The following is a 25,499-nucleotide window of genomic DNA, read 5'->3' as shown; positions in this document are numbered from 1 at the left end:
TTCCCTAACATGTAGCTTTCTACCATTTTCTTTCCTTTGTCAAAGTCATTCAATATTGGGACTTCAAGTGTCATTTTTACATGGGATGTTCTCTTGAAGGTTAAATTTCTTTTCTTTAATGCTCATAATTTCCAGCCCAAATTTCTCTGAAATACTGAATCCTTTAAGCTTCTCCTTATACATGTGTTGAACCCAATGTATTCTAACAGCGCCACACTCCTGCTTATCTCTGTCATTTGTCAGCACCCTAAAAGTCTTCCTCACTCCCTCTTTAATCAGTCACTAGTCCTTCCAGTTGTTTTAAAAAGATTTTTAAAAATTTATTTGAAAGGCAGAGTGATAGAGAGAGAGAGAGACAGAGACAGAGAGAAACACACACACAGACAAAGAGGGTGGGGGAGAGAGAGATATATCTTCCACCTGCTGGTTCACTGCCCAAATACCCAAACAGCCAGGGCTGGACCAGGAGAGTCAGGTGCTGAGAACTCTATCTGGGTCTCCCACATGAACAGCAAAAACACAGGTACTTGAGTCATCATCTACTGCCTTCCCCAGTGCACTAGTAGGAAGCTTGATGAGAAGCATTGAGAAGCTGGGACTTGAACCAAGACTTGCATGTGGCATATGGGTGTCCCAAGTGGCACCTACTGTGCCACAGTGCCCACCCCTAAATTTGTTCTGACATCATCTCTCATCTGTGTCTGACTATAAGCACTTCAGTTGAACCATTCATTATTCTCTCACAAACTACAGCAGAAGCTTTAGACCAGAGTCTCTCAAAATTTTCTTCCACATTCTTTGCACATGGATCACAACTCTCACCTGCCCCTCCGCTCCACGATGGAGCCCAACATCATTTCCTACTGCTGCCCTTCCTACACTTACCCTCAGATTCCACCAAGGACTCTCCACCAGTACCAGTCATGTTTTTTCCCTGCTTCCACTTCACTGCAGGTCCAATCCCACCCATAACCTCAAAGCCTGGCTCACCAATGCCCTGTCCCCCTGAGAACAGGGACTCCCATTTTCCATGTAGTGGTTTCTCACCCTCCCTTGGAACACCCCTAACTTTCTATAATCAATATTTCTCCACTCTGCCTTGAAGCAACACCAAAGAAAATCTATGGCTGTGACAGGATTCTGATCCTAGCCCTTTTAACTATGGGATTTGAACAAGTTGTTAGTATCATAAAATGTTTGAACACATCCAGCGCACTTTCTGTCTACATATCTTGCTGACTTGCTGATTAACCTGCTTTTTAAAACCACTTCTTAATTTTGCCTCTCTCTTCTTTTAACAAAGAAAACACATATCTCTTCTTTTCTGTTCTTATAGGAACTTCTTTATCCAGATTTCTAATTCTTGTCTTTTCAATTCTTGTCTTTTCAGTATGATTTAGTACTGATTTCTTGTTAATGTCTCATTTCCATATCATTTCCATTTTCATATTTTTAAAAAAACATTTTCTCAAAACATTCTGTCTTACTAATTTTACATTATATTATTTTATGTGATATTCAGACTGAAGTATTTCCGTAAGCAGAAATCACTATACTATGCACTAGATTCAAGGCAGTGGCCACTGTGACAGGGCCTCCTAAGCCACACCGGATGGGATCTGGGAGGAGGCAGCAATGGTATTCATGGAAGAGTGAGGAAGGCTCAGAGAAGAAATGATATTGGAACGGAAGCTTGATAAGCTTAGCTTATGCAGTAAGAGCAATGGAGAAGGGCAGCGTGGAGGAGAAAACATTGCAGGTACCAGGATGGGTCAATGTTAGCTTTTAGGGGAGGAAGGGACAGGATACACTTGAACTTGAATAAAGAGGGAGGTAGCAAGTTGTTCTCATGCCAACTATCGGGAGGAGAGGGATGGCCTGAGTTCAAAAAAAGCGTGCACTTGAACCTATGGAATGAGAACAGAGAAAAGACAAGTAAAAGGATAACAGCAAAGGCAATGTAACAGCTGTGACACTATAATGGTCTCTGACCACGTGTTAAAAATACAGAAATACAACCTTAGTATTAAGAGCTACAAAGAGCACACCCAAATGAAAGTTGGCAGAGGAGACGACAGAGCACAGGTGAAGACAGCCGAGTGCAGGTCGTTCCGAGCCTTCAAGGGCACTGGGGCAAGGGCAGCACCCCAGGCACAGACATCTGCCACAGCAGCCAGCAGCCCCAGCTCATGGCCCACAAGTGCACATCGACCTTATTTTCCACAAAGAATATGGGGGTCATGATCTCACACAATTAAGAAAAATATATTTTAAATATAAAGACACTCAAGTAACACTCCAGCCAATCATAGCCCTTGTATGATAAGGGATAGGAATCGAAGCTAGATTCCACTGCAGTTTGTTAAGTATGAAAACAATGACTGAAAAAGTTATCACCAAAAAAAGAAACACACAGGAGAATAGAAAAAAAGATCATTATAAATAGATATGACCTTGGCTTTCTAGATTCCAAACCTGAAAAATATAGAGATATGTATACACTATTCTCCTTCAAGTTTTGGCCTACTTTTCCAAGTAGAAAAAAACACCTATATCCATTTACTTGAGATAATTAACTTCTACATTCCTCAACACAGATTCATTCCAAATCCCCTCTCCCCTATTAAGTTTTCTCTTAGGAAAACTTAAGATTTTTATTTACTTCAATAAAGCAACATTTCTTGAAACAAAAAAGTCTGTGACTCAGAACTTAGAATTCAATTGGTCAAGCCAGTGATTATATTGTTCTTAAAAAATAAATATAAACCAGGGCTGGTACTGTGGCATAGTGGGTAAGGCTGCCACCTGTAGTGCTGGCATCCCATATGGGCAACAGTTCAAGTCCCAGCTGCTCCACTTCTAATCCAGCTCTCTGCTATGGTCTGGGAAAGCAGTAGAAGATGGCCCAAGTCCTTGGGTCCCTGCACCCATGTGGGAGACCCGGAGGAAGCTCCTGGCTCCTGTCTTTGGATCGGCACAGCTCCAGCCATTACAGGCCTTGGAGAGTGAACCAGCAGATAGAAGATCCCTCTCTCTCTCTTTGCCTCTGCTTCTCTGTAATCTGCCTTTCGAATAAATAAATAAATCTTTAAAAAATATAAACTTTGGTGAAATAATATTATTTATTGTTTTAATATTTCTTATCCTTCAAGGAAAAAATTGCACATTGTACTTACTAATATGTTTATATGACCATATCCATCTGCCAAGATTGAATAGTTAACCATGCATTTTCCACTAAATAAGACACAAAATTTCCACCTACACTTTCACAGCCTTCCCCTCTTATTTCCTCCCTGTATCAGACACTGTGATGGCCAAAAGAGAGAAAACAATGAACTTTTTTTAAAACACAAAGGATAATATACGATCAGTCATGGAGAACTAAGAGCAACTGACTACACTGGCATAAAGAAAATTTTCCCTGAGAATAGAGAAAAGTGGTTGCAAATTATCACCTCTTTCATTTTGTACCCAAAGGAAATGAGCAGGTCCATCACTTGGCTCCAAGTAGGTCCTCAATAAACAGCAGTCGGTATGATTTTGATCTGCCTTTTGGTTCTTCTATCCTTAGGCCTTCTCTAATTTCAAACCAGCTACAACTGGGACTGAGGGGGTATGTAAGACATCAGGTTGCATTTCCTAACCTGTTCACCCCACTACTAACCAGGCAGCTAAAAAAATAAGAACCCGTCCATTTGAGACTAATGAAAATGACAGTTTCTTCCCCTTCACAGAAAGCTATATTTTCCCCTCCTGCCATAAGTCCCAGCTCACTAGTAAACACATAAAGTCATTTATGAGTTCTGTAAATTTGTTGAAAAGTCAAGGTTTTGCTGTTGCATGTAGTTTAATTTTCCCAGATGTATTTCGTACACTCATGTTTGAGTATGGGGGAAGTGTTCTTGCTGGACCTCCCTCTGCTCATTTCTGATCAGATTTCATTAAAAGTTATATTCTCCTGGTTGGCATGCCCAGAATGGACTGCCTGTTTCTGCAAAGGATAAGGTGAGCTCGGGTGCTCCTTACTTGGCCTTCGATTGACACGGAGCTCTGTTTCTTCATTCATTTCCTGTTTAACACAGTCGGTGAAGGCATAACCAGGTTTACTGAACTATTTGTGAGTTTCAATACAATTTCCTTTCAAGAAATATTTCTCCTGAAAATAATTTTTTATGCACGCAAGCATATTGACTCTAAACTATTTTTTCATTCCTACTACCCGCATTTGTGAGCGTGTGACTGCCCCGTCCTCAATTACCTGTCACCTCAAACATTCGCTTCTTGAATGAAGTGACAACATTTCCATCCTTCCGCCTGAGTAAGGGGCTGCTTCTCCTCTCTGCCACTTTCTGTTTTAACCTGGACCGCACCTTCAAGTTGGGCTCAGAGGCTGGGGATCGAGACAGAGAAAATAGATAAAAATTAAAAAATAGAGAGCCGGTTGCTCCTGTGTTTAAAATAAAAAAAAAAAAAAAGTCTCACCCTTTTCTTGGATCCTTCTTATCCTCAAATTAAAAATTCAAGCATGTAAATAAGGCATTGACTCTAAATTCATTATACACACAAATATAGTCATTATGTTTAGGAAATGAGTGAAATGTCTTTCTACTTCCCTACACATGAAAGTGAAAAGGGAATGAAAATAAGCTTTGTATTCATTTTATCTATCAGAATTTGGACTGTTAGTGGGGAGTGTAGTCACTAATTATGTTTGGGTCAGAGTAAGATTTATTGCACTTCACAATGAGTTCTCCTAATTCTCCCAGGGGGGGAAACTCAATAACCGCAAAGGTAGTTCCTCAGTGTGGCTTCCCAGACTCTGCCTTGACTTCTGGTAATATGAAGATACCTAAGTAGCAAATAATTTATGTCTAATTCTGACTCCTGGGATACTTCTTTCTCAGTAGTTTCTAACCTAAGACCCTGGGAAAACACAGCGTAATCACACCAAGCACATAGATTCACTGTGAACAGAGTTTCTAGAGAGTTAGCCCCCTGTCAGCTGGGCAGGAAGGGCAGCCATGTCTTAGAATTGAGACTGTGGAGCCGGCGCCGTGGCTCAATAGGCTAATCCTCCACCTTGCGGCGCCGGCACACCGGGTTCTAGTCCCGGTTGGGGCGCCGGATTCTGTCCCGGTTGCCCCTCTTCCAGGCCAGCTCTCTGCTATGGCCAGGGAGTGCAGTGGAGGATGGCCCAGGTGCTTGGGCCCTGCACCCCATGGGAGACCAGGAAAAGCACCTGGCTCCTGGCTCCTGCCAGGATCAGCGCGGTGCGCCGGCTGCAGCGGCGGCCATTGGAGGGTGAACCAACGGCAAAGGAAGACCTTTCTCTCTCTGTCTCTCTCTCTCACTGTCCACTCTGCCTGTCAAAAAAAAAAAAAATAAATAAATAAAAAAAAAAAAAAAAAAAAAAAAAAAGAATTGAGACTGTGGAGTTAGGTCGTGTGGTCCAAAATGCAAATGCCCGTTAGTCATGCCGATGCCACTATTTCTTTGTGTAAATTATTCTAAATAGAGAAGCTCCATTAGTGGCTTTTATGTATTGGGTTCTTATTTTAATTCCTGAGAATAGAAACACTACATTGGGTCTCTGTGTAGCAGTAGAATAATGATGATGATGATGGTGATAGAAGAAAGGATATTTCTGAAGACAACTAACATTTATATAGTGTTTTATATCTCTCAGTACTGTTCTAAGCATTTTACCAATATTACATTGTTTAAGCACAAAAACATCTATGTGGCATGGATACTGTTTAAAATTTTACTGTATCGATGAGAAAGCCAAACACAGAAGAGAGGGTAAATAACTTGCCGGAGTCTACAAACTAAAAAGGGATGAAGCCCGTATTTGTTCCCAGGTAATCTTACTTAACTCTGTTCCAACTACTGAAAATATGACGTCTCCACCTTTTTCTTATGGATGAACACAATAAATACTATAAAATTACAGTTTACCCACAGTAGACAAAATCTTATAGAGAGATCTTTTGATCAGCAAAAATGTTTTCTTTGGAGGAATTTTTATTTTTGCCAGACTTCAAAGATCTTTCCATCTTTTTCTGCTTTCAGACTTAAAACGTCAGTACGTATTTCCCTTGTTGTTCTTTTCTTTTTCCCTTCTCTACAGCTTTAAACTTGACTCGAGAACCCTTACATTATAAGTGTTCTTGGAATTGGTCGGCTGAAATAGCAGCTTGAAAGAGAGGTTAAACTCAGATATGAAAAAAAAAAAAATGCCAGTTACTTTCTTGTGTCATCTGCCTGATTTTATGTCTGAACATATTGAAAAGGTAAAAACAAAAATTGGGTGTCTAGAAATATGTAAAAAAAAAATCCAGAGAGGAGGGGCACAGAGCAGGATTGAGGGCAAGAAATTCAACATGACAAGAGACCTTGTTCAGCCTCCTACCTTGAGGCCAAGAAGTTCAAAGGTTTGGGAAGAGATGAAGGTTCCTGAAAGACCTTTCCCATGGTTGGAGAAGCCTGATTCTCAATATCACCAAAATCACTCAGGTAAAGTGAGAAAATGAGACCACACTAACTTAGATTTGTCTCCCTATATATATTTACTTTAAAATTCCTTTAAAAATTCAATCCTGCCCCTGAAAAGCTATAACTAATCAATACCTTCATCTAGAATCTAAAAGAAATTATGAATCTTGAAGTGGAAACTGTACTGGCATCCTTTGTACCTCTGCTTATAAAATCCCAGATCAGGCCGGCGCCGCGGCTCACTAGGCTAATCCTCCGCCTAGCGGCGCCGGCACACCGGGTTCTAGTCCCGGTCGGGGAGCCGGATTCTGTCCCGGTTGCCCCTCTTCCAGGCCAGCCCTCTGCTGTGGCCAGGGAGTGCAGTGGAGGTTGGCCCAGGTGCTTGGGCCCTGCACCCCATGGGAGACCAGGAAAAGCACCTGGCTCCTGGCTCCTGCCATCGGATCAGCGCGGTGCGCCAGCCGCAGCGCGCCAGCCGCGGCGGCCATTGGAGGGTGAACCAACGGCAAAGGAAGACCTTTCTCTCTGTCTCTCTCTCTCTCACTGTCCACTCTGCCTGTCAAAAAAAAAAAAAAAATCCCAGGTCAAAAATCTTAGATTCAAGACTTAGAGCTAGGCAGGAGACAGGACTTGTAATGAAAAACTAAAGAATTAGATGCCAATGCCACAGACTGGCTGTCCATAGGGAGTTTATCACCTGCTTAATCACTTCAAAGAGCAGTGGATGAGAGAGCACGGGGTTAACCTAGTGGTTATGACTCCACATCCCACATCTAAGAGCCTCGGTTTGACACAGCTCCGACTCCTGACACCGGCTTCCTGCTACTGCAGACCCTGGGAGACAATGCTTACAGCTCAAGTAACTGAGTCACTGTGACCCTTGGGAGATTTGGATTGAGGTCCCAGCTGCCAGCCTCAGTCTGGTTTATGCTCGGGCCAGCATTTAAGCAATAAACCAGCAGATGAGAACCACCATCTCTCATCCCCACCCTCTTTGTCTTTCTGCCTTTTGCATAAACTTTTCAAAAAAGCAGTGGGTGTACTGAAAAGACGGTGCACTTTCAGTAGCAGGATGTGGAGGTGAGGCTGGGTGGCCCTCTTTTCTGCAAGGAGACACTCAGAGGTTGATTCTTCATTGTAAAACAAAAGGTCTAAACATCTCCCTGTGCCACAGGTTGTAGCTACCGAATTACAGCTCCAGAATTACTGTGAAGGTTTGGGTGAAATGAAAGAAGCAAAGGTTATAGAGCTTGTGCTATTGGTGCTACTGCCTAAGGTTTCACAGCTAGGACAGGCTTGTGCCAGGCCTGGGTCCCACATCTCCTGATTCTCATTCCTTCCCCCTGCCCATTCCTGACACACCACACTAAAGCTAGGGCTGAGGATCTGCAATCAAGACAAAAATGTGCCGACAGCTTGGAAAAACAGCATATGCCATTTAAACATTCTAGATGAAACCCTAAAATTTCACAAGCTATTCAGAAAGAAATTATTTTTAAGGCTGGCAGAGAGCTTTCACTCCTGTGTTTGTCTACTGGAGAATGGGGATGGATATACAACTCTTAAATGCTTTCAGTGGTCAACACAGGAAAGCAGACCAGGACAGGAATGAGAACAAGATTCCAGTCTTGCACCTACCGCCTACTAATGTTAATAACCTTGAACAACTCAAGAGTCTTGCTGATCATCAGTTCATTCGTGACAATCAGCTGGGGACCAGATCTCTGCAGGGCCCACAGTCAAAAAGATGTGCATTCAAATGTCTGCTCCACCCATTAGCTGTTTGGCTTTGGAAGAACTTTATTTATATCTCTCAGCCTCCATTTCTCATGTTAAAATGGGAGAGTGTTTTTTCTGGACTTTCTCCAGCTTTTCCAACAGATTCCACTTTCCATCCTTCTTTGAGGTCAGGGCGAGCTGAATCATGGAATTGCATCAGTCCACCCCTTAGCAGGTGGGCTTCATTTGCACCCAACCTGCTGGCAGGATGGGTGAGTGCGGAAAGGATTAAGGAGAAGGAAGAGACGGGGGTATTCTGCAGTCTCCTGTGGCAGAGCTGTATCACCGGCCATGGCTTTGTCTCCTGTCTCTGCTCCCTCTGAGTCCTGCTCCCTGGCTGTGGCTCCCCAGTGCCCAGGAGCACTTTTCTCTCTGTTCTTCTTCAGTCTAGGTATAGGAATGCATTCTTGCTGTTGCTTTTTTTTTTTTTTTTGGGGGGGGGGGTTATATGTCTAATTAGTTTCTTTAACCTTGCTCCATTCACTGCAAGTATAATCCCTTCATCAAAGCCTGTGCTCCATGCTGCATAGCTATGTTCCCTGCCAGAACCCAGATTAATGTCCAGCTCTCCTTGCAGTTCCTATAAAAGCAAATGAAATTATCTCTAGTAGAGGATACACCAGTAGTTCCCAACCTTGGAAGATGTCACCCCAGGGGACACACTGACAATGTCCAATGTCTGGAGACATTTTTGATGGTCAGCCGGGGAGCTGCTAAATGAATCTGGTGAGTGGAAATAAGAGATGCTGCAAACGTCCTACAAGGCCCAGTGCCACCTTCTCAACAAGGAATGTTCTGGAAACACATGTCAACATATTAAGTGTCAGAAACCCTGGGGGAAGCAAACAGTGAACAATAGCTGTTAATAACTATGCTGTTCTGGGATGATTACAGTTAACAAAACCTGCCAGCGATGGGACAGGAGCTGTGGCGTAGAGGGTAAAGCCGCCACCTGTAGTGTTGGCATCCCATATGGGCACAGGTTCAAGTCCCAGCTGCTCCACTTCCAATCCAGCTCTCTGCGATAGCCTGGGAGAGCTGTAGAAGATGAACCAGGTGCTTTTGGGCCCCTGCACCCATGTGGGATACCCAGAGGAAGCTCCTGGCTCCTGGCTTTGGATCGGCACAGCTCTGGCCATTGTGGCCATCCAGGAAGTGAACCAGTGGATGGAAGACCTCTTTCTCTCTCTCTCTCTCTGCCTCTCCCTCTCTGTAAGTCTGCCTTTCAAATAAATAAATAAATAAATCTTTAAAAAAAAATAAACCTACAGGTGATTCTCAAAGAGGATGGGAAGGTGGGAAAGATGATCTGAGATCGGACAGCACTCTATGTGGCTTAAACACAAGAGGTACTCCCATCATTTTATTCTTGGAAAATGATTTTAAGATATTCTTAACACCACTAAAATTTCTAAAACAATGTACAGAAAGACTATTTCTATGCTGGGTGGAGATCTCCAGAGAGCCAAAATTTGCAATTTTGGAAAGGATAACACCTGAGGCATTATGGTTCCTCAGTTGAGGACGTAAGTTCTTAAAAATCAGGAGTCACTGATATTCTGTAAAGGGCAACGTAACTTTATTTTTGCAAAATATACAATATACGTCTTCTCTGATGAAAGGCCCGTTTCCTGTGGATCTAGCAAACTTTTGTTTATACTTCAATACTCGTTTTGAGTCATGAATATGAGAAATGGATATCACAGTGGTGTGGGTGAGGGATGGGATGATAGGTAAGCATCACATTTAGTCTCTGCAATGCTCTATAAACTCACTGCTAACTTTTCAGAAGCCCACACACCAAAGCTCAGCATGACATGTATCCAAACAGTAGAATTAATGACCTAGTGTGTTGGCTCGTTTGCAGTTAAAGTTAATTCCACTTTTAATGCTCTGATCTCCCCAAAGGCTGAAGACTTCCATGCCAGTGACTTACTAATGGGATGCAAATCCTCCGAGCCTAGAAAAACACCACTAGCTGGGGAGAAGTTCTGCTTGTATATGAATGTATTTTATGCCTAGTTGCACTAATTGCCTTTCTATTTTTACTCCACACCCATCACTCTCTACATCTCAATTAATCACAGAAACAGAAGGCAAGCTTTTCAATGTGTGTGCCCATCTGAACGCATTTGTCTGCTAAGATGAAAACTTTGCATAAAAATTGACTACCATCATTGAAATGAAAAATATTCATATTAAGATAAACAGGACAGACCTAACTTTTCATCTTCTTACTCAAAAAAGAAAAAAAAAATGGAACAAAAGAAAACAGAACACATTTGGAAAATACTTCATGAGCTAAAAGTAGTCCAAATCTCTGTTCTCATACCAATTTCCCTGATGCAGAATGAACAGGGTAACTGGGTATAAGAATACAAAATGGGAAGGAATGTGAAAGTTTGAGAGAAGACACAAAGATTTTGAAGTTGGGATTCTGAGGCACAGTGTCAATGCATAAATAAGCTGTCATCTCCCTAAAAGATTGGTGTATGGTGTCACTCCTGAACATGCATACAAAGGTACAGACAAGCTATCTTCTGTGGAAGCACACAGGCCTCTGACACAAACACACCAGGCTGGGATGCCAATGCAAACTCTGTCATGTAAGTGCTAGATTAATAAACCTGTCTTTACCCTAGTGAATAGCTGCAACACTTCCACCTGCAGTGAGTGTTCAGCTTTCCATCGACAGGTGAAAGTTAAGCCTTCATCCTCAACCTTATCGTCCTTTGCTGGCATTGCCTATTCTTCCCTGCCTTACAGGTTATCTGTCCTTTTACCCACACAGCTCTCTCACTCCTGGGTTTCTCTGCCATCAGAGGTGCCCACAGAGGTGCCCACCCTAGGAGCCCCATTTTCAAGTGCTCAGGCACTTGGAACCAAACCTGAGGATGCATTCCTGCCCTGTGCTTATGCCCTATGTGAAGATTAGCTTGACTGGGATGGGGTCTGCGCATCTCACTTCTCTTACCCAGGCTGGCATGGCCAAGCTTTATGCTATGTGAGAGCTGCTCAAATAATCATTACAATCATGAAAGTCACTTTGGGAACACAGCAAATCTAATCTAGCTGATCAAAAGATGCAGGCTACTCTAATTAAAAGTTCCATCATTAGACAAAGGCTATTCATTTTCTAAAGGAGCATTCAGTGTAACTTATACCTTCCTTTAGGCATGGATGATATGAATCTTTAACGATATGAGTCAGATTTTATGTATTTTGTTATCAAGTAGCAAAATTGCTAATCTCTAATTATAATCAATTAATAATACATAATGCACAAATGAAAGTTCCATGAAAAATCTTTTTGGGAGAAATGCTAGCTTCTAGCCACGATTTTAGTAATATGTGAATGAAATTTCCTGAAAAAACTACACATTTTTCTTTGAGAAATACTACTGCAAATGGTGATCTACCACTGCAAATATACCGATGAATTCTAGTTGTTGAATTACTTTTTCTTTTTTTTTCTTTTCTTTTTTTTTTTTTTTTTTTTTGACAGGCAGAGTTACACAGTGAGAGAGAGAGAGACAGAGAGAAAGGTCTTCCTTTTTCCATTGGTTCACCCCCAAAATGGCTGCCACGACCAGCACACTGCACCGATCTGAAGCCAGGAGGCAGGTGCTTCCTTCTGGTCTCCCATGTCGGTGCAGGGCCCAAGCACTTGGGCCATCCTCCACTGCCTTCCCGGGCCACAGCAGAGAGCTGGACTGGAAAAGGGCACAACGCAGGGTCATCTGCCTTGAGAGGTACTTCTTATGCCTAAAAGAGATGCTGGAGACGCTGACAGAGGCAATAACCAAGTGCCAAGGAAGATGCCGGCAAATTCATGGAATGGGGATTAATTAACTAAAACTGGCAGGGAAAGGGATACTCTATGGAAAACAAAGCTTCAAAATAATTATGAAGCAAAATTTAGCTAAATTATGAAACACTAACAGAGGTTATCCAACCTATACCTTTTAACTCTATCTCTCTTCTGAGCATGAAGACACGCTCAAGTGTCTTCAATTCAAATAAAAATAAGTCCTCCATAGATACAGATCCTTTATTAAAGATTTATTTATTTAAAAGGCAGAGCAACAGAAAGAGGGAGAGACAGAGAGAGCGAGATCTTCCAGCCCATGGCTCACTACCCCAAGGGCCACAACAGTTAGGTCTGAGTGGCCAAAGCCAATTAAGAGCCTGGAACTCCATCCTGGTCTTCCACATGGGAGGCAGGGACCCAAGTACTTGGAGCATTATCTGCTGCCTTCCCAGGAACAGCAGCAAGAAACTGAATCAGAAGTGGAGCAGCCAGGACTTGAACAGGCATTCTGATGAAAGATGCAGCAACTTAACCCATAGCACCACTATACTGTCCCCAGGTATAGATCCAAATTACCTACCTCCTGCATTTATACTTTAATCATAGTCAAGGTTGGTTTTTTAATAGCATTATATTTACTCCACTACTTCCTAAGCTCAAAACACTGTGATATGGCCCTAGGCCTCATGGCTTTTCCTAATTCAATCTACTACAGATTGCACTGAGAACAGTAAATGTAATAATGGGTTTTTGTATCTATTCCCAGGACTTAGCAACCACTCAGACTCCTGGTGGGTCTCAATAAAACAGCAAATGCATATGTTCACATATCCAAGCATAAAAGGACTCTCACATGGAAAGCATGGGTTTCAATGCTGAGAAGAGAGCTAGCTGAACTTCAGTTTCTCTAACAACCAAGAAGTACTGAATGTTATAGCCCTGGGTCTTAGGGGTCAGACGTGGGATGCAGAAGACATCTTGTTTCTGGCAGACATCACAAATACTATGCCAAAGAATACATGTCCCTCACAGCTTAGGAGATCTCCATGTGCCACTTTAATTGTCAGAATATACATTATATTATTTATCTGAGTAAAAAATAAATTTTGAGAATTTATATGGCATCATACTAAACAACAATTTTAACAAATTGAACTAAATTACAAATAGATTTCATTCTCCTTCAATCCAGTTTCTAAAATAATACTTCTTTTCCCTTGATGCTCCAAGGTTTACAATAAAGACCTACTTTTGAATCAGTATTTCGTAACTTAAACAATGTGCTACTTCTGAGAGCAATCTAAATTCAGATATATTTATTTCTTTCTTTTCTAAAAGAAAAATACTTTTTGTTCCTAAAATTCTATACACATAAATAGCAATACAGAATTAACTACTTCGTTCTGCCATAAATCATCTCCTGTAATCAACGAATTCCTATCTATGCATGAAAAAACATGCTATATATTTACCATTTTATTTACCTCCTATATGAGATATATCTTTGATATACTATTTTAAATAGAAATGTCATGAAAGCAGTCCTATTTGGAGATGAAGACCTTGAGAACATATTCTGTGCCCAAGCAGTGTCTAAGAGCTAGCTGTATAAACACAGGGTGAGCTGATGAGACGAGGGTGGGGACTTCTATGGGCAGATCCATACTGGGGCAGGGGCACACAGTGGGACAGCAGGGAATTCCTCCCAGCAGACTGGTCTACAGGCCAGGATCCTATGGATAAGAAGATGAACACCTAACACCCTGAAAGCTTCCTGCATATCACCAGCAGTGTAAGCTGTGTTGCAATGATTTGAGTTCTCACGTGAGCTTTTTCTTATCTTCCTAACAGCCTGGCATTTTCCAATCTTGGTTCCACCACCGTGTGCCCAGAGTAAAACACTACTGACTATCTCTGTGTTTCAATTTTCTTTCTTGCAAATGTTAACACTAATATCTATGTCCTTGAACTTAAAGGATTCAGAAGCAATAAATGGAATGAATTAAGTGCAATAAATGTGGTAAATTGCTAACTTTCAATGTCATAAAATTCCTCACTTCAAATACATTAGCATTTTTGCTCTGATGTTTATCTGACAATTTTTAGTTACTCCCCATAAAAAAGAAAAATCATCTTATAGCTTGTCAATTTATTCTATGAGAATTAAAATAGTATTAAAAGACTGTAACATCAACCAACTAATAACAAAATATGGTTTCTTTGGTTTCTTCTCACTCACCCAGTTATAGTCATCCAAAAGCAATCACTTAATCTTTGTCCTCAAAATTATTGCAAATTAAATTCTTCAGAATTCTTAAAGGGCTGGCATTATGGTACAGGAAGCTAAGATGATGCTTCCCTGCTGGTGTTATCAGAGTACTGGTCTGAGTGCTGGCTGCTCAGTTTCTGGTCCAGCTCTCTGCTAATACACCTGGGAAATCAGTGTAAGATGGTCCAAATGTCTGGGCCCTTATCTTCTACATGGGAGACCTGGGTGGACTTCTTGGTTCCTGGCTTCAGCCTGGTCCAAACCTAGCTGTTGCTGCCATTTGGGAGTGAACCAGCAGACAGAAGATCTCTCTCTCTCTCTCTCTCTCTCTCTCTCTCTCTCACACACACACACACTTGGCCTTAAATATAATGTTTTAAAAAATGAATTCTTAAGAGACCTACCCAAATTTTAAATACCTAAATGTGTGTGTGTGTGTGTGTATCAAGATGCTGGGTACACAGTACCAAATAAGCTATACACAGTGTCCTCAAGGATTTCTCAATGGACAAGGAATTTTACCTTTACTTTTTTAATTAAAAATTTTTTTATTTGGTTACATTTTCACTTGAAATGCAGAGACATTAGGACAGGGAGAGAAACAGACATATGGAAAGCTCTTCCACGTGCTGGTTCACTCCCCAAATAGCTGAGACTGGGCCAGGCCAAAGCCGGGAGTGTGGAACTCAATCATGGCCTCCCCTGAGGGTGGCAGGACCCATGTGCTGTCTCCCAGGATCTGTATTAGGGGGCAGGTGCTGTGGCGTAGCGGGTTAAAGCCCCAGCCTGCAGTGCCGGCTTCCTATATGGGTGTCAATTCGAGTCCTGGCTGCTCCTCTTCCAATCCAGCTCTCTGCTATTGCCTGGGAAAGCAGTAGAAGATGGCCCAAGTCCTTGGGCCCCTGCACCGATATGGGAGACCTGGAAAAAGCTCCTGGCTCCTGGCTTCAGATTGGTGCAGCTCCGGCCACTGTGGCTCTTTGGGGAGTGAACCAGTGGATGGAAGACCTCTCTCTTTCTCTCTGCCTCTACCTCTGTCTTTCAAATAAATAAAATAAATTAAAAAAAAAAAAGAATTTGGAATTTTGAAGCAGACCTGGAATTACAACCCAGTCACTCAAAAATGGCACACAGGTATCCCAATAGGCATCTTAACTGCTTTGCCACCCCGCCCCCACCCCCCAAAAATACACACAAAAATTTTACTTTCATTATGAAGATATATGCACTGAGATATGTCCAGGTAGGTATTTGGGGGCATACGGCATAAAAAATGGAGTATCTGGGGTAAGCCTGTAGGTGAGAGGGTGGCTCCAGGCAAAGCGTAGCAGAATACAAGTGTAATACAGAGGAGCATTTAAAGACAAGTATGAACTATCAAGGCAACTCTTTAGGAAGAACAAGAAGCATTTGGAAAACCTACTGTGAATGGCTTTTCCTAATGTGAAACAGAAACAATTCATGGGATATCAATTTGTTTGGTATGCCTAGACCTAGGCAAAGGGGTAGAAGGTAGTGGAATGGGTGAAAGGTAGGAAAAAAGAATAGGAAGGGAGACAAAAGACTGCACTGCCCATGGAAGGGCATAAGTTGTTCGGGTTACAGAAGAATCACCAAACAGTTCTTATATAAGGGGGCATGAAGATTAGCCTTAAATTTCAGAAAGATGGAGGACTTAATGGACTGAAGCATGATGGAATAAAAGGCTGGTCAGTAGATGGAACTGAACTAAATGAGGAATGAACTAAAACAGTAGGCATGATAATAAAGGGGAGATTCAAGAGGAAATGATAATCAAAGCAAATACTGAATGAGATGACTAGGAGAACTAGGAGTCAACGTGGCTCCTGGATTTCTGGACTGGCCACTATTCAGAAGAGGGTTCTAGACTCTCTTTAGATAATCACATCGTTCTGCTTAGTTTCAGTGGTTTTCTAGCCAGAAGTGTCATGTACATGTATCTTTAAAAGTCCAATTCCAGCTGCTTAGAGTTGCTCTCTCAACTTCAAGTACTTCAGTATAAGCACTAGGCTTCAAAGTTCCTCAGATATGGCCAAGTACCCTAGATCATCGTCACCAATGACAGCGCTGCCTCTGCTCAAGAGGAGCTTGTCCTTGACCCAGTTCAAAGGCCACCTCCTTTCCTGCTCTTTCCTGATGTGACATCTTCCGAGCGTCTGGGCATTTGTTGTCACTTATTTTCCCTTGCAAGTTTTGAATCTCTAACCTTTATGTAAGCTTCACAGTTTCTGGAATATTCTTGGTAATTCAATCCTGTCCCAATGGCACCAATCGTTTTGTGTATTACTTTTATCATCAATTTTCTTATAAAATATACTGAAACGACTATTAACCATTTCAGATTGGTGTAAAAGGCAAAAATGCCACCTCTGGATTTATTCAGGTCTCCCCAGAACTCTTTACTAAAGATAGATCTTCTGTTAAATACCTTCTGTTTATTCTATTTTCTTAGGGTAACTGGCTAAAGAAACGTTAAATATCAAACAAAATGCCAAGGAGCTAGGAAGTCAACATGAAGTACAAAAAGTATCATCCTAAGGAAAACTCTTAGCAGGTGAATTATGTAGGAAAAAATGACTCCCCATCCTGAAAGATGTCCATGTTCCACCCTCAGAACTTGGGAAGACACTGGTTCTAGGACTCTCTCCTGCCCTCCCTGACTCCCAAGATCTGCAGGTGCTCAAGTCTCTCATAGATGAGTATTTACATGTAATCTACACATACCCCATAATATACTTTAAATCATCTCTAGATTATCTGTAATACCTAATACAATGTAAATTGCATGCAAATAGCTCTTATCCTATACTGTCTAAAGAAAAATGAAAAAAGGAAAATGTCTGTACATGCTCTATTTGGAGGCAATTTTTAAAAAAGTATTCTCCACCAATCTGGGAACCACCCATCTGAGGAAGTAGTTGGACCTATGGACATGGAAGGGGGACTGTGTGTTGCACACATGGTTAAGAGGCATTAATGTCACAGCTGGATTTTAGGTTGCTAATAGCTGCCTCACAGATAGGGAGATCACTCTGCACTGTACATGCAGTCCAGAGTGAACTCAAGGGTCTTTCACAAAGGAAAGGAGAAAGGGCATGAGTACCTGATGACACATGTTGAGAAAAGCTAATTTGATCACTGTTGGCTAGGTAGCCGAAAAAGGACCCACAGCTGAAAATGGCAAGGAAATGTGTTCACCCCTGCAGGCTCCAGGAAGGAGCACAGTTTGGCTGACATCCTGATTTTAACCCAGGGAGAACCATTTTTGATTTCCAACATCCAGAACTGTCTGATAATAAGTATGTGCTATTTAAAACAACTAAGTGTGTGACAATTTGTCCCAAGCCACAGGAAAACAGCACAGCAATCTAACGGATTCTAAGCTTGGCAGTGTTTTGGAAGTCTGGTTGCCCTGAAATGCTGGTTCCCTGATGAGATCAGGCTCTCCTGTGCTATGTTCTCATGGCATTATTTTTAGGGTTGAAGGAAGATATTAAAGAGCGCTAATTATATATTAGTTACATATGCCATCACTTATCATTTACCAAAATTACCAGGATAATAATTCACTTAATATTTACCACTTTATCAGATTTAATTTTTCACAAAAGGGAAAGGTTTATTAACAGGTGCTTATTTACAAGAAGAGTTAAAATAGAAAACCAAAATAGAACTTTTCTCTTTTAAATATTTCTGCAAAAATTTCCATAAGGATATACGTTAAGAATCATTTATTTTAACTCTAAAATACTAAGAATACCGTGTACATATTAAATAACCATGATAAGCAAGCAATTACAAAATCTGACTGGGAATTTTTTTCATTTTTTATAGATTCTATTTTATACATTAAGTCGTTAAGTCAAACACTCTGTGATAAAGCCTATTTCTAAGAAGAATTTTCCGTCTTAGTTCAGTGTATTTAAGAGAGGAGGGGGAGCAAGTTCAAATCTCTAATTAGTTTCAAAATGTAATTAAAATATTTTTGCCTTTATACATGATCTTTATGGTACGAGATAGAATTCCAGCCTCCTACAACTTAATCAGCTAAATATAAAATGTAACCTTCCATCTGGTAAATCAATTTAACAGACATAATTGTGCCCCACCATAACTCAATAAGACACTGAGGAAAACCATTGAAATGCTATTTCCTTTTCTTTAGAAGAGAATTATGTACAATTTCAACATGCTTTGCCTTTCTCAAAGTTAAAGTCAACAGGGAGGTATCACTCTCCTTTCCATGAGTTTCCCATGAGAAAGTCAACTGCAAACTACAAAGCTTGTGCTGTTATTCATGAAACACTCCATAATACTCACTTGGCTTTAACCAGAACATATTATTTGGCAGCTAAAACCTTTAATTAGAGTTGTGGTTTGAACAGATTTTCACCGAATTTATGTTCTGTAAGGGCTCAAAGAACAACATTGTTTTTCTAACCAGTTTATTCTATTTCAGGTGGCTTAAATGTTGTACTTAAGCTAGGGGTGGAAAACAGAGAATGCTGTTCTGATTCTTATTTTGTTGGCTTTAATTATGATTTACCATTTCTTAATGAGTACTGAGCATCAGGCAATAAGAGAAAAATGAGACAGTCCTTTCAACAAATATTGACTCGGTACTTGCTCAGTGTAAAGTGTATACTAGGCTTGACAGAAGGAAAATATAACCCAAATGATGAGTCCTTTTTAAAAGGAGCAAAAACAAGAGCAAGAGGAGACAAAGGTGCTACCCTGGTGATACATTTGGGAAGAGTGGAGAGAGGATGATGGATCCAGAGTTGAATCTAGGACCCAAGTCTGTACCCCGTTGGGAGGAGGGGGCAGGAGGTAGAGAGAAGGTGACACTGGCAGAATGAGGAAATCAGGAGGAACAGGAAGGTGGGAGGGTCAGCTTCTAAATCTACTGAGTTCAAATAATTGTAGCACATCTTATAAATGCCAGCTGGAGTCTATGAAAGAGTTAGGTTTACAGATGTGGAGTCAACTTAGAATAAAAGAATGGAGGGGGGAAAAGTGAAAACGGTGCTGACCAGTCATCTTTGTACAGATGACCACACTCAGTCAAATCCTACTGTCATGGATGCCTACTGATTACTGACTGGGTAAGAAGGAGTATCGGGGCTGGCACTGTGGCACAGCAGGTTAATCCCCAGCCTGCAGTGCCAGCACGCCATTTAGGCACCAGTTCCAGTCCTGGCTGCCCACTTTTGATCCAACTCCCTGCTAATGGCTTGGGAAAGTAGTGGAAGATGGTCCACATGCTTGGGTCACTGCCTCCCATGTAGGAGACACAAAAGAAGTTCCTGGCTCCCGGCTTTGGCGTGGCTCAGCCACGGTCATTGCAACCATTTGGGGAGTGAAACAGCAGATGAAAAATTCTCTTTTTCTCTCTCCCTCTCTCTGTAACTCTGCTTTTCAAATAAATAAATCTAAAAAAAAGAAAAGGAAGGAACATCGAAGTCTTGAATGTGGTGATGACAATTATAACACAGGGAAATCAATACATTGGAAAAAGAGGACTGTTTTATTTATTTTCATCTACTTTAAAAGCACAAGGATATAAAAAGGGAGAGATCTTCCACCCACTGATTGATTCCTCAAATGCTCACAACAGCCAGGGTTGGGCCAGGCCAAAGCCAGCAGGCCAGAAATGCATCCGGGTCATCTATGTGGGTGGCAGGGGCCCAAGTAGTTGAGTCATCATCTGGGGCCTACCAGGATGCACTAGCTGGAAGCTGGATGACCTGGAACTGGCACTCTGACATGGGATACGGGCATTCTAAGCAGGTGCTCAGCCAGTTGTGCTGCAGTGGCTGCCTTGACAAAGAAATCTTGGAAACCTCGTGTTTCATGGGCTTCTGCTGGGAAGGACTCAATAATGAATATAGGGAAGGTAATTCGATGAATGGACGTGTTGTAGCAAAAGTTACACATTTAAGAAGCAGTGGTCAGTGAGTGGGTTCAAAGCCACAGCAATCAAGAAAAAGACGCCTGAGAAAAGTCCACTGATTTGGGGATTTGGGAGTCACGGGTGTCCTTTGACATTATGTAGAAGAGACGAAAGAACAAAGTCGGATGACACACATTTCTATGTCATGACCCAATGCAATAACTCTTTTAGACTGGTTGCTTAGTGAATGTTATTCTGAATTCAACCACATATATGAGCACAGAAGAAGTTCAAAGTCTGACAATAAAACAGAAGAAAAAATTACAACTCATTAGCTATCAATTCATATTACTATTTGTGGTGTTTTTGCGCTCATTTTTTTTTAGTAGGAGTGGGAGGGATTTTGAGTTTCTCCAAGAAACAGAAAAGGCGTCTGCCATTCAGAAGACTCAGGTGAAGCTGCCTTAGGGGGCAACGGGGCAATGTGTCTGAGACCCAGACTCTGAGCCCCCCAAGGGCAAAGACCATCCTACTCAGCCCCTAAAAGCTCACAGGGACCACAACCTCGGGCCCAGAGTAACTGCTGGAAGAATAGCGCATTTCTCTCACTTCCCTCCTCTCCCTTCTCCTTCAGAACTGAATGCAGCGACTGAACATGAGCTCTCTCTTGGGAACCAGGGACTAGGAAGACAGCTGGCTCTGGGTGCAACAACCGAAGCACAGGACTGATCCTCGCCGTCCTTCCAGCCCCTTCCAGGCTTCCCTCTGTGAAGCAGCAGAAAGGCAGGCATCACTGTGTCAGAAGAAGATGCTGCCCTGAAGACCCGTCCCAACCTTGGCCCTGACTCACCTTGAATCTCCTTCCAAATGAGACACACAACTGCCTAGACTGTATACTGTGACTTCTACCAGTAAGGTTCAAAACATTTCCTTCTACACAGCCTAACATTTTGACCTTCAACATACTGAGATGGTTTTAAAATCAAAATTTTACAGTAAATAAAAATCTTGTGGTAGTTGGCTTTCACACCCTGCTCAGAATCTACATCCAGGAACCAGCACTGTAGTGCAGTGGGTTAAGCAGTTCTTGCCATGCAGGCATCCCCCAGCTCCATTTCTGATCCAGCTCCTTGCTAATGTACCTGGAAAAGCAGCAGAAGTTTGCCCAATGCATGGGGCCCTGCTACCCACATGGGAGACCTGAATGGAGTACCTGGTTCCCGGCTTCTGCCTGGCCCAGGTCTGGTTGTTTTGGCCATTTGAGAAAGTGAACAAGTGTATGGAAACAATGTCTCTCCTCCTCTCTTTCTCTGTACTTCTACCTTCCAAATAAATAAATAATTTTATCTGTTAAAAAAAAAAAAAAAACTGTACCTAAAGAGAGAGAAAAGCCCTAACAGTCATGCTCAGCCTTCAGGAAGCAGTATCTGCATTCTCTTCTTTGACGGAAGGCTTCCTGTGGGACCTTGTCACTCATCTCTAGGATCCTCCTTCCACCTCGGGACTGTGTGACTTACTATGCTTGTTTGTCAACAAGGAAAAGGTACTAGATGTTTCCAGTGCCCGCCCTTGAAACAGCCAACATTTATTTTCCTTTTCTGTGTTCTGCAACACAGACTTCTTCATCATTGAAGCCTATACCTCCCTCATCTTCTTTTGCAACCTTGATGTACCCCAAGACTTCTGATGGGCATATCCCTCTCCCCACTCCACCCTCCTCTGCTTTTCTCTCTTTCCTATCTTCTTTGTTTTTTTTTTAAGAAGGCTCACAACATCATTATATGTGCAAGAAATAAGAAATATAAATATTATCTTAGTAACAAATCCAAAGACAAGTTATTCTGCATGTCTGCATCCATAAGGACAATGGGAAACATGTGTCTCTACAAACACCCAGAAAAATATTCATGTTTTTCTTATAAATGTACTATAAGTAAAAAACACAATAAATAAAAATGATTTCTTTGTGGAATATTAAAACATGTGATGAATGTCTATTTGTTATATGTCCACAAATTTATCTATTACCTTAATGAAGTCTAGCAAATTTACAAAATGGAATTTTTGTGGATAGAAACTGCAAAGTAGCATATTTTGGCATCATTTTACATGGACAATATCTCAGACTTTTTTCAATGATGAACAAATTAGTTCTTATATTTACTTAAGGCAAGTATATTTGGGAAACTCAACTAACATGGGGATATTTTATTTTCAGAGTACTATATTTGGAGAAAAAAGATTAAATATTTAGATGAGGAAGAATACATCAATTTGTGGTTTTAACTAATTTGTTAATTTCAAGGGAAGATGTTGTCAGAGTTGGCCTTAGAAAGAACAGCCTAAAATCATGTGATTTCTCTGTAAGATTCTGAACACTGTTCATCACCGGTCTGAAGCTGACTTGCAAATATACAACCCACATACTTATAACTCACTACTTTTATTAGGAAGGCTGCAATGTGGACTTTTCTCTGTGATATTAGATATCACTTATTTCTGTACAAATCATAAAGGTATGAGGCCAGGTTCTGACAAGAACTCCTGTCTTCAAAAACCTGGCACTGCACATGAATGATACATACATCATACATGCTACTATGACAAACACAGTGACAAGTGAGGAAAGCTACTCAACTTTTCTCTATAAAACTGGCAGCAAAATGAGGTGTACTTCCAGGATTATTGAACAAAGTCATTAACATCCACAGGTAAGATACACAGAATGTACACATCACCCAATGAGCAAGGTTAGCTATTCCTACCATATAAATCTAACTAGCCATTAGCATCAACCTCTTAAAAATTATTTCAGAAACACAAAAATCCTGCTTGTTGTGATCTCAATCCCACTGATTGCTCATTTCATCTTTCCTATCATCAAAATAGTCTGCTACTGCTAGTTTTTTACTGAGTAAGCAAAATGCCATCACCATACAAATAATCATTATGTCTGTCTTTTTAAAAGATTTATTTAGGCCGGCGCCGCGGCTCAATAGGCTAATCCTCCGCCTAGCGGCGCCGGCACACCGGGTTCTAGTCCCGGTCGGGGCGCCGGATTCTGTCCCAGTTGCCCCTCTTCCAGGCCAGCCCTCTGCTGTGGCCAGGGAGTGCAGTGGAGGATGGCCCAGGTGCTTGGGCCCTGCACCCCATGGGAGACCAGGAAAAGCACCTGGCTCCTGGCTCCTGCCATCGGATCAGCGCGGTGCGCCGGCCGCAGCGCGCCGGCCGCGGCGGCCATTGGAGGGTGAACCAACGGCAAAGGAAGACCTTTCTCTCTGTCTCTCTCTCTCACTGTCCACTCTGCCTGTCAAAAAAAATAAATAAATAAATAAAAGATTTATTTATTTATATGAAGGCAGAGTTACAGCAAGAGAAGCAAAGAGAGAGAGAGAGAGAGATCTTCCATTTTCTGGTTCACTCCCCAAATAGCCACAATGGCCAGGATTGGGCCAGAATGTAACCAGGGGCCAGGCGTTTCATCAGGGTCTCCTATGTGGATGGAATAACTTTCCACTGCTTTCCCAGGCACATCAGCAGGGAGCTGGATCAGAAGTGGAGCAGCTGGGAATTTTATCAGTGCCCATTTGGGCAACCCCAATGCCAGCCCCCATTATGCTCTTCATAACATTATATTCTGTGTTCCCGAAGCACGGCGTATATTACAAAGGATTTGGTGCATTTCTCTGGTCAAATAGTATCCACTTAATAAATCTTATATATCACCTACCATTAAAGTGAGGGATTCAATATGCACCCCTTGTGTGGTTACCAACATTTTGAAATAAATAATGAAAATAATAAAAAAATAAGCAGAAAGGGCTATAATAGGAAAGATCATATTATCCACAAAAAGAGTATCGTGAGTTTGTTTGCTTTCTAGATATATGTATCCATTCAGCGTTGTGCAGTCACTCACTGATCACAGCCAAAAACAAAACGGAAAGGCATGGATACATCACAGAAAAATATTGTGGTCTCCAGTGCCGAGGCCACAGATATAAATACAAATCCTGCCCCTGCATACATGTCATTGCAAGAGAGGGGCATCCTTACAGGCAGTAGCACAGGCAGAAATGGCACTGGATAGGAGCTGAACTGCGAAAGACTTCAACATCTCTGCTTCAGGGCAGGGAAGGTAGAGGACCAGGAACTCTTTCCTCTAAATGCAGGGCTTACACCGGTTTGTGCAGGTGAGTAGGCAGATCAGATCTGAAGGGCCCACTGAGGGGACACCCAGGCCTGTGGCAAAACCCACCCAATATCATGAACAGGAGAGTGAGCAGAGCAGAGCAGAGCAGAGCAGAGCGGCCCTTCAGAAGGAAGAATGTTGGTCAGAGCTTCCCTCTCAATGCAGGGCATTTGCGAGCATTGAGAGAGGCAGTCTCCCCTCACCTCCACTCCTGCCATGAGGACAATCCCTCTCTCTGGTAAGAAGGATGGGCTCAGGGTTGCCATATGACCCACGCTGTTGGGGTGATTAGCCTTGGGACTTTATCACAACCACTGGGGTAAAGTGTTTGGTTTTTGCTGCTGTTCTGAGTGCAGGATTGTGTAGGCAGCCCAGCAGAACCAAGACTGGAACTCACGCTTCTTCTAAGAGCAACACGAATTCACTGAACTAATGAGATCATCTAAGCACCTGGGCTCTAGTGCTATGAGCCCCTTCCTTAACAAGGAAAGTCTCTTTCCTCATTAAACCAAGCTGATTTGTATTAGGCTCTTCCTGAAAAACATAATTCTGCTCAGACTTATTTCTTCTTGGGGTGATGTGATTCAAGGTTTCAAAGGCTATGTCCAAGCTCACAGGATGAGCTGTGACTGATCACTGAACTCTGCCCTGGACTCAGGAGAGGTTTTACAGCAATGCTTATGTACACCTTGGTCCATACCTGTGTCATCCTACAGGACAGTCACATGTGCCCACTGAAATTTAGATTCTAACCAACTCAAGTGAGTCAACCAGAAGTTAACGTCTAAGTCACACTAGCCACATTTTAAGATTTCAGTTGCAAGTGACCACATGCAGCAAGTGGCTACTGAGCCAGACACTACCGATGCTGAACTTCTCCATGACGACAGAAAACTCTACAAGGAAGTTGTCGTGTAAAAACCACAGATACACAGCTACAGTGGGCTAATGCGCTCTGAGAATCTCTCTTGATTACTTCGGTGTTACCTGCTTTAAAATACATGTCATAGGGGTGGACATTCAGCATAACAGTCAA

General features: G+C 42.0%; 1 protein-coding gene across 50 annotated transcripts in view; it reads right to left on the bottom strand.

Annotated features, from left to right (window-relative positions):
• The window catches only part of HDAC9 (histone deacetylase 9), a 659,964-nt gene that overhangs the window by 43,799 nt on the left and 590,666 nt on the right, over positions 1 to 25,499 (bottom strand). For 28 of the 50 annotated variants that reach the window (XM_070059608.2, XM_051853224.3, XM_089315324.1 and 25 more), the window contains one exon: positions 4,262 to 4,393. The exons of the other annotated variants lie outside the window; for them this stretch is intronic. In XM_070059608.2, the coding sequence (XP_069915709.2) occupies positions 4,262 to 4,393 (132 nt within the window). The remainder of the gene's footprint in view (positions 1 to 4,261; positions 4,394 to 25,499) is intronic. 50 annotated transcript variants of the gene reach the window in all.

This window comes from Oryctolagus cuniculus, chromosome 16 (genome assembly GCF_051225735.1).
Source record: "Oryctolagus cuniculus isolate XC-2025 breed Fujian yellow rabbit chromosome 16, ASM5122573v1, whole genome shotgun sequence".
NCBI classification, from domain to species: Eukaryota; Metazoa; Chordata; class Mammalia; order Lagomorpha; family Leporidae; genus Oryctolagus; species Oryctolagus cuniculus.
Note: the sequence above shows the minus strand (reverse complement) of the source record. Positions and strands in the feature narration are given on the sequence as shown.